The sequence below is a fragment of the Pristiophorus japonicus genome, chromosome 8, assembly GCF_044704955.1.
Source record: "Pristiophorus japonicus isolate sPriJap1 chromosome 8, sPriJap1.hap1, whole genome shotgun sequence".
NCBI lineage: Eukaryota > Metazoa > Chordata > Chondrichthyes > Pristiophoridae > Pristiophorus > Pristiophorus japonicus.
Window position 1 is genome coordinate 45,145,292 of NC_091984.1, and position 10,517 is coordinate 45,155,808.

Below are 10,517 nucleotides of genomic sequence, written 5' to 3' on the forward strand. Positions count from 1 at the left end.
CCCTTCTCCCACCCTCCCCCCTCTCTCCCCCTCCCCCCTCTCTCCCCTCCCCCCTCTCTCCCCCTCCCCCCTCTCTCCCCCTCCCCCCTCTCCTCCCCCCCTCTCCCTCCCTCTCCTCTCCCTCCCTCTCCTCTCCTCTCCTCCCCCTCTCCACCCCCTCTCCTCACCCCTCCTCTCCTCCTCTCCCCTTCTCACCCTCCCCTTCTCCCCTCCCCCTTATCCCTCCCCCCTCCTCCCCTCCCCCCCTTCTCCCCATCCCCCTTCTCCTCCTCCCATCCCCCTCCCCCTCATCCTCCTCCCACCCCACTCCCCCTTCCCTCGCTGTCAGAAACACAGACACTGACAGACAGAGAGTGAGAGACACACACAGACAGACAGAGAGATAGAGACACTGACAGAGTCATACTGTGGGGGGCCGTCCCAGCACGCTGTTGGAGGGCTCTCGGTGCTGCAGTCGGTAAGTAGAACATTTTTTATTTATTGATTTTTAAAAATGTTTTTAGTTTTTATTAATTTTTATTGATTGATTTATTGGTTGATTAATTGATGTATTTATCATTTATTATTGATGATGGCTCTTTATTTGTAAAACTGAAGTGATTAATGTTTGTAAACTTCCCTTTAACCCCCCCCCCTCCCCCGTTTCCGACGCCTAATTTGTAACCTATGCTTGATTTTCTAAAGTGTAGACAAGGTTTTTTTGAACGTACAAAAATCTTCACTTACTCCATTCTAAGTTATTTTGGAGTAAGTTTTCACTGCCTAAACTTTGAAAACAGGCGTAAGTGGCCGGACATGCCCCATTTTGAAAAAAAAATTCTGTTCTAAAGTGAAACTGTTCCAACTGACGAGAACTGGGGCAAACTAAATGCCGAGAATTCAAATTTCTAAGATACTCCATTCTAAAGCAGTTGCTCCAAAAAAACAGGAGCAACTCAGGCCGAAACTTGGCCCCTATGTTTCTAACTAATTCTTCACAATGCTCTAAGGTTAAAGATGGGTTTCAACACAGCTTCTCACAGCAGCTCCCCTCACAGCAATTACATGTACAACCTTATACTCTCCGCATCTCTTTCATGCCAATTAGTACACACTCCTTAACTGATAGCCTTACTATCACTATCATCTTGCAGGACAAATTGGTGCGCAATGCCCGCCACATTCAGGCCACCCCAGGGAGCTTCCTCAACCTTACATATCTCATCCATTTCGAGGAGACGGCCCTGTGGCTTCTGGGGAGGCACTCAGCTCTTGGTGTGGGAGATGGCAAGATTGGCAGCACCTCGCTAATACCGTGGTAGTGACTGAGCACCTGCGCTGTGATCCTGGCATCCCTGTGAAGCACCACACAGCCACAGCCTTCCACCCACTTCTCTGTCTCCTTAATCCCAAGAGGGTGATGCTCACCCATTCTTGGCTTCCATCATTCTTCCCTACAGATCCACCACAGTGATCGGTGGGACAGGAGGAGGAAGATCATAGTCAAGAAGATGATGAGGCCTAAGCCACCCAGGATTTGGAGCTGCAAGATTTTATTATCTCTCAGGACAGCAGCACAAGCCATGCCTTCAGCTGTCCACTTCGTACAACAACGTGTATATATATAGCACCTTTAACATAGTAAAACATCCCAAGGCACCTCACAGGAGTATTATAAGACAAAAAATTTGACACCGAGCCACGCAAGGAGAAATTAGGGCAGGTGACCAAAAGCTTGATCACAGCGGTAGGTTTTAAGGAATGTCTTGAAGGAGGAAGGAGAGATAGAGAGGCGGAGAGGTTTAGGCAGGGAATTCCAGAGCTTGGGGCCTAGGCAAAAGTAGGCCCGGCCACCAATGGTTGAGCGATTATAATCAGGGATGCTCAAGAGGGCAGAATTAGAGGAATGCAGATATCTCGGGGGGTTGTGGGCTTGAGGAGATTATAAGGATAGGGAGGGGCGAGACCATGGAGGGATTTGAAAATAACAATGAGAATTTTGAAATCGAGGCATTGCTTAACCAAGAGCCAATGTCGGTCAGCGAGCACAGGGGTGACAACACTAATGAATTACAAGATATTTGAAGGGTTCAAGTCGGGTCTCTCTTGCATTTTATTATGTAAACTATGAGATCAGATTAAGAATTGAATGTCACTGATGTGCCTGGTTTTATTTCTAACATATACTAAAATATTTCAGATTTCCAGCATCTGCAGTACTTTGCTTTTTATACTAAAAAGTGAATGTTTTCTCATTTAAATGCAATTTTAGTTCACAGTGGATTTTTTTTACTGTGATTTTCTGACAGACTGCCTTTTTTTGTAGATCACACTTGTCCCAGCCATCGAGTCAGACACCGAGCACTTGTTTCCACAAAAACATCAGGTTCCAACCTCCAAGTCAGAGTGTGAGGTTCCTCTCAAAACAAGGTAATTTATCCTGAATACTGAGTTATGGATGAATGTTGAAATTCTTCAGTGGTGAGGACTTGCTGTGCTCTTCTCTACACATTCCTGATCTCATTGAAATGAATCTGGAATTTATGCAAATGAGAAAGGTAAAGTTTGGGCAAGTAAATTCTCCACATAGAATTTCAGGTTAAGGTAGTTCAAGTAACAACACAAACATAAGAGGTATGATGTAACAGCAGCTCACAGACAGAACTGTGTGGAAGGGATGTGCCACAACAAGCTTCAATTGTATTTGAAGAGATTTGTTGATATGATGTAGTGACAGAGGTCGTGGTTGGACCTCAGAAGTTGGAACTAATGATAGTGTAGCGTCCAATCTCTGGCCATATTGACAGGGTTTGCGTCTGATTTGCAGTTCCAGTGACATGGTCTGTGCCCAAATCCTGACTATAATGGGAGAGTTAGCATTTGATCCCTGTTCTTAGACATCAGAGAGGTTGGACAATTTAGCTTAAATCTCTGGTATTCTAGTAGTGGGCATGCATCTATGTCCCTGGAGTACTGATGGTTTATATAGTCAATCCTTGGGAGTCCTCTGGTACACAAGATTAAAAGATGGATAAGGATAAGGAAAGGCTATTGGGTCAATTATAGCTCAGCATTCCAGAAAAAACCTACAGTTCCATCACATTTTCTTAAATGATTCAAGAATTTTGCTTGTACTCTACCCGCTTGTCCATTTCATTTGGGTGAAAAATTTCCAGATATCAATCCTAATTTTGCCTTGCCGTAGTTTTGACTTCTACCCCCTTGTCCTACTATTGTGAGTTGATTTAATGTGATGCATGCATTTACCTTATTTTTTTACAGTTTACCATTTTATTTACTTCTATGAGGTCCCCTTTCAATCCTCTTTCAAAATTTAAAAACCTTGTTTCCTCATCGCCAAAACTCAGTTCTCTCACTCTAGCAATCAGTCTTGTGACTCTTTCTGCACTACATCCCATGTCTTAAAAATTACCCTTGCATCTAGTAACCAGAACTGGCACAGTACTCTGGGGATATACATCGCTGAGTCCCTATTAAATAAAACTTGTCTTGGTTTTTCAGCTCCCAGAGTCCGCATACATCCTGTGGAGAAGCTGAACAGTATGAGAAAAAAATTCCTACTTATGGGCAGATCCAGCAACAAGTAAGCAGCACTGGAGATCTCCCTGGAGTGAACTCTGTTCCCACCACACTCCAGCCGGAACACACGGATGTGGAAGGTCAATCTTCCCTGAAGGCAAAGGTTCTGGTCCACAGAGACTCCGAGAGTGATGGGGAAACCTGTTCCAGCTGCAATGACATCACCCTTTCTGGTGGAATGTGAGCTGTCTTTCCTTTTTAAATGTATTTTACATTTTATTTCCTTACCCTCTCCCTAGATCTCCTAGCTGTGTGCATACCTGGCTGAGATTGAGCCTGTAAGGAAATTAAAGTAGACAGTTGAAGGTGGAAAGTTCAGAATAAACATTTGTTACCCCCTTCAAAAAATAAAGATGATGCATGCACAGTCTTCCCACGGTGTAATCACTCGAGGGTTGGAGAAGCTTATATACCACATTGATAATATTACTTAAAAGGAACAATTTTGTCAAAGTTTGTTTAGGTACCGATTGTAAATTTAGAGTCTGCCACAGATATAGCATCTCAGTGCAATAGTAGTTTGAGTACTTTATATGGAAGTTGACTCACACTGCCCTATATCTATTTGTATGATAAGGTAATGGAGGGGTGGTATTTGTAACTCTTGTGACCGGAATCATATAGTCATGTCTTACACACACACACACACAAACTTATTCAATCTACTCCTATTGAGGTTTTGGCATCTCTACGTAGCAACTGACAAAATCAACAATCAATGTTCAGTCTTATTAACGCCCTTTTTCTGTCCATTTGCAGCAAGGCAGAAAGATACAGTGGGGCTCCTCTTGCCACCTTCCAGGAGGACTTCAACACCGCAGTCAGCCCATCTTCCTCAAACAACCTTTCTCTTCTCAGACACAGGTCCGTCCTCCCCTCTTGTTCCAGAAACAAAGGCCAGAGCCACCCAGCTAGGAGTGAAAACGTCACTTTAATTGACTCCGTGCCCTGTGACAGCCCAAGCCTGGGTAACCAGCTAGCTGCCAGTACTTCTGAGAGTGACCAAAGGGATGTCACAAGCATTGAAATTCCACTGCCTTTTAAACTTGAACAATCAGCATCCAGGGAGAGTCATAAAAAAGAGGGCCAGATAGAAGAGGATATGTTTTACGGGATATGTGATGAAGCGCATGAAAGAAATCTTTATATTTCTGAGGAATCAGAACAAGAAGAATGCTGCTCTGACGAAATCTCTGTATAAAGTGCGCATCATCTTTAGTATCTTATTAAACAATTACACACTGAAGATCAGTAACTCCTTCCTATCATCCCTCAGTGATATCATCAGTATTGACCCCTTTTAGAAAAATACATTAAAATAAAATCAGCAGACTAGACAGGAAGTTAGTGACAATTCTTTGAAACATATTTTTTGTTTATTATTATTATTTAACAGTATCGGTTCCTATTCTTGTCTACAAAAACTGCTCACTATTCCACGATCATTCTGGATTGCAAAAATAACCACGGCTACTATTCTCTACTGCTAACCGTCTCCTCAAACCCCTCTCCCCTGTCTCCACCACACTTACCTCCAACAATAAGCGTGAGGAGCTCATGGGCTTCTTTGCCTCAAAGATTGAGACCATCCTATCAGCTGCCTTGCCGAGTTCCCTTCCTTCACCTAGCCCACAGGGCCAAACTTCCTCTGAGGCTCCCACCTGCCCTAGCCCTAAACTCATATCTTTCTCTAGTTTCTCTTTGATCTCCCTCTTGATCTCTCCAAACTCATCTTGTCCATGAGACCAACTTCCTGCTCCCTTGACCCTATTCCCACTAAACTGCTGACCACCCAACTTCCTTTTCTGGCTCCCATGTTAGACGACATTGTTAACGGTTCTTTCTCCTCAGGTAGTTCCCCTCTCCTTCAAACCTGCTGTCATCACCTCTCTCCTCAAAAAAACAACCCTTGACCCCACTTTGCTTGCTAGCTATTGCCCCATCTCCAACCTCCCTTTCCTGTCCAAAGTACTTGAAAGTGTTGTCGCCTCCCAAATCCATGATCATCATTCCATGAATTCAATGTTTGAATCCCTTCAATCTGGTTTTCGCCCCTGCCACAGTACCGAAACGGCTCTCATCAAAGTCACAAATGACATCCTTTGTGAGTGTGACAAAGGTAAACTATCCCTCCTCATCCTACTGGACTTGTCTGCAGCCTTTGACACAGTTGATCACTCCATCCTCCTCCAAAGCCTCTCCACCAATGTCCAGCTGGATGGGACTGCACTCACCTGGTTCCATTCTTATCTATCTAATCATAACCAGAAAGTCTCCTGCAATGCCTTCTCTTCCCACTCCTGCATCGTTACCTTTGGTGTCCCCCAAGGATCTGTCCTTGGTCCCCTCTTATTTCTCATTTATATGCTGCCCCTTGGAGATATCATTCGAAAACACGGTTTTAGTTTCCACATAGAAACTTAGAAACATAGAAAATAGGTGCAGGAGTAGGCCATTCGGCCCTTCGAGCCTACACCGCCATTCAATGAGTTCATGGTTGAACATGCAACTTCAGTACCCCATTCCTGCTTTCTCGCCATACCCCTTATGCTGACGACACCCAGCTCTAACTCTCCACCACGTCTCTCGACCCCTGTTTGGGATCTAAATTGTCAGATTGCTATTCCGACATCCAGTACTGGATGAGCAGAAATCTTCTCCGATTAAATATTGGAAAGACCGAAGCCATTATCTTTGGTCCCCGCCACAAACTGCGTTCCCTAACCAGTAACTCCATCCCTCTCCCTAGCATCAATCTGAGAGTGAACAAGCCTGTTCGCAACCTAGATGTCACATTTGACCCTGCAATGGGTTTCCAGCCATATATCCGTGGCATAACTAAAACCGGCTTTTTCCACCTCCGTATCATTGCCCGCCTCCGCCCCTGCCTCAGCTCTTCTGCTACTGAAACCCTTATTCATACCTTTGTTACCTCTAGACTTGACTACTCCAACTCACTCTTGGCTGGCCTTCCACATTCTACACTACGTAAACTTGAGGTCATCCAAAACTCAGCAGCCCGTGTACCAACTTGTAGCAAATCACGATCGCCCATCACCCCTGTGCTTTCTGATCTACATTGGCTCCCGGTTAAACAATGCCTCAATTTCAAAATTCTCATCCTTGTTTACAAATCACTCCGTGGCCTTGCCCCTCCCTATTTCTGTAATCTTTTTCAGCCTCACAACCCCACAAGATATCTGCGCTCCTCAAATTTTGGCCTCTTGAACATCCCTCATTATAACTGCTCAACCATCAGTGGCCGTGTCGTCAGCTGCCTGGACCCTAAGCTCTGGAACTCCCTCTATAAACCTCTCTGGCTCACTACCTCTCTTTCCTCCTTTAACACGCTCCTTAAAACATACCTCCTTAAACTTTTGGTCATCTGCCTTAATTTCTTCTTTTGTGGCTCGATGACAAATTTATCTGTTGTGTCTTGTAACACTGTTGTGAAGTGCCTTGGGGCATTTTACTACGTTAAAGGCGCTATATAAATAAAAGTTATTATTATTATTTAAAAAGCTGAACTAATGGTGAGCATCATTCTTTAAATTATTATTCAAACATTTAAGAATATTCATTCCTGTAACATACATTACATAATGAATTGCCAAAATTGCATATCCTCTCTTCTTCCCTTAATTTAATAACACTCCCGGGGGATCCCAGTGGATGTGTGTGCTTACTGCCACATTTCCTGGCGTTGCTATGTGAAGGGTGGCAATAAATACACAAATGGAGGGAGCGAGCCTTTTTCCAGCTTTCGCTTCCTGCAGACACCTCCCGTGACTTACCTGGTGAAGGCCTCAGTCTCAGTCAAGACCTCCAATGGGAGTCTTCATTTCAATCTTCAGGAGGCTTCTTCCCTTTTAAGATCCCTTCTTGGATCGTCTGATATTGCAGTGGCACCTCTGTTTCAGCACCACCGGCATTCTACTCTCCCCGCTGGTGGGCTCCCTCTTAATGGTGGAGCACTGATCCAGAAAAATGGGTTTGGGCTGGGGTGGGCATGGTCGGGCAGGCGGAAGTACCGACCCACTAGATCTCTGCCCAAAGAGGATAATCCAAGCCATGTTGTCACTCCATCATTATCATGCAATTTGAATATTTGGCTGGATGTATTAACCGACCACCATCACGTCCACTGGAAAGTTCCAGAAGTGATGGCGGCTGGCAGGGAGCAAGCGAAATGTATCCCTTGCCGATTTTATGCCCCTGCCTAACTCCAGCTCTGCCCAAATCAAATGGAATCTGAATATAAAATCCCAGCTCTTATGTGTATTCTCTATATTCCCTCTGTTCTATATATATTTGCCTCTGTACTCCATTTAACTTAATGCATTCTGCTCATATCATAGAGATAAAATGAAGTCACCGAAGCCCGTTTTATATTTTTTAAAGAATTATGTGGAACAACTTGGAAACATTTGATCACTAAGATAATTCATTTTTTTAAAGCTATAATCAGCAGATGGTTTTGACATTAAATAAGCTCTTTTTATTCCATGGCTGTTGCTGCTGTAATCATTCCTCATTAATGTGGTAACTGCATGCAGTGATCCTATTTATAAAATCAAATTTAAACATAAAAGATGCATTATTGACCAGTAAATCACTGAATCAACTATTTTTCAGTAAAGCCATCTCTTCCCATCAGCTGACAACCATGCATTGATTGGAAACAAAAAAATAACACACGTGACAAAATATATTCAATTAGTTCCACGAGTCATCTCAATGGATCACATTGTAACCATTGCAGTGTTCTCCTTAAATAGAGGCTTGCATATTTTACACCATTTTTCTTCAAAACGTTCAGTAGGATTTCAGTAGAGCTGTGAATTTCTCCACACTGATGGGCAACTAGGGCATGTAATACCATGGCTATGGTGTCTAGGATGTAAGCAAACCTGAGTGGTGATTCAGTGGCGAAAAGCAAATGAGCAGGACGGCAACCAGGTCAAGAAGAAGCAGCGATGTTAAATCAAACTTTAACATATGAACATACAAGAACAAGTATAAATAGTAAGAGAGCGAGAGAGGTTCAAAGACAAAAAGTAAACAGGGAGAACGTGACATTGTGCAAAATAAAATATGAAGATTAGCACTGTGCCAAAGCTTACCCAAGATAAAGGTAAATACAATTCATAGTTTGCATACACTAGTACAAATAAACAATGTTTTTCACAGTATATTCAAGGTTAAACACATTATTTGGTTTCCAATGACTTTGTAAAGCATTTGTACTTCACTTTTGTACTTTTGTATTATTTTAAGTCGTTACATGTGTTGGATGCCCTCAATCTATGGAATATATAATCATGCAATGAACAAATGATTTGCCAATCAGATTGTAGTAATAAAGTAGTAGTGTGGTTCAGTTGGTAGCAATGCTGCCCCTCAGTCAAGGGATTGTGGATTTGAACCCCATATTAGGGGTTTGAACTCAAACTCTGAGCTGACACTTTTTGCGCAGTGCTGAGTGAGTGCTGCATTGTCAGAGAAGCTATTGTTCAGATGAGATGTTAAACCTAGGCCTTGGTTGCCTGGTGGTTCGTTAAAAATCCCACAACACGACTCAAAGAGGCAGAATTTTCTTTGGTGTCCTCGCGAACATTCCTTTCTCAATCGATGCGCAAAAAAAAGAGATGAATTGATCAGTTTGTTTGCACAATCTTGCTGGATATAAAATGGGTGCTATGTCTGCCTGCATATCAACAATCTCTGCACTTCGAAGTGGTTCACACTACATGAAGTGCTTTGGGAAATTTCTGAAACATGATAAGATGCTATTCAAATTCCCTTTTAAATGCCATATTGATTCTTCAGTATGACGATAATTATGTGCACAGAACTCCTGCCTACATTAAAAGATGCCAGCAGCATAAATACTCACTAAAACCAAATAAAACTGTTCCACAAAATTAAAAGTGTATGGGGGAGAAATTTAGTTGGTTAGTCAGAGGGGCGCTAACGGAGCGTTAAGCACCTCCCGCCCAAGCACCACACTGACAGCGCCTGCCGCAAACTTCAGTGAAGGTTTAGAGGCGGTGTTGAAAGTTTGCTCTGCGCTCGTTAGCGCCGCCCACTCCGTAACGGCACCGAGTGTACAACGCCCCCATAGTGCTGCAGACGCGAACTTGACTGCTTTTGCCTGTCTTTGTGCCTGGCGCCACTTCCGACAGGGAAAGCAGGCATCATGGAGAAGTTGCCAGGGCGATATGTCTGAGGAGGAGCAGGTGGGCAGTTGAAATGAAATTTTTCGCATTAATACATCTCTCCAAGATGCTGGACACTGTGGTTTAACTACTGTTATATATTTAACCCTTTGTAACCTGCAGGACACCTGGCCACCAGAGAGCCTACCTGTTGGAGTCCCAGGGATCCCAGCATCCCTTGGGAGCACAATATATAAGTAGGCCACCCATGAGGTACCTGCACTCTGGAGTCTTATTAAAAGAGCTAAGATCACACTTGCTCATTGTACACAGTACTCGGTTTCATCCTTTATTATGAGTGTATCAATTGGCGACAAAGTAACGAACAACTGTGCGAGAAAGCAATGAACAGTCGGTATCCTGGAGAAATTCCCAGAAGGGGATGATTGGGAGGCCTTCGTGGAGAGACTCGACCAATACTTCATGGCCAACTAGCTGGAAGGGGATGAGAACGCTGCTTAATGAAGGGCGATCCTCCTCACTATCTGTGGGGCAACAACCTATGGCCTCATGAAGAATCTCCTGGTCCCGGCAAAAAGAGAAATCCTACGAAGAATTGTGTACGCTGCTCCGGGAGCACGTAAATCCTAAGGAAAGTGTTTTGATGGCGAGCTCTACACGTGTCAATGATCGGAGGGCCAAGAAGTGGCGAGCTATGTCGTCGAACTAAGGCACCTCGCAGGACATTGAGAGTTTGAGGGATTCCTAGAACAAATGCTC

At 43.8% G+C, this 10,517-nt stretch overlaps 1 protein-coding gene across 1 annotated transcript in view; it reads left to right on the forward strand.

Annotated features, from left to right (window-relative positions):
* Positions 1-4,780, forward strand: part of bsnd (barttin CLCNK type accessory subunit beta) — a 20,424-nt gene extending 15,644 nt beyond the window's left edge. The window contains exons 2-4 of the mRNA XM_070886057.1: positions 2,306-2,409; positions 3,502-3,759; positions 4,339-4,780. Of these exons, the coding sequence (XP_070742158.1) occupies positions 2,306-2,409; positions 3,502-3,759; positions 4,339-4,780 (804 nt within the window). The remainder of the gene's footprint in view (positions 1-2,305; positions 2,410-3,501; positions 3,760-4,338) is intronic.
* Positions 4,781-10,517: the final 5,737 nt, after the last annotated feature.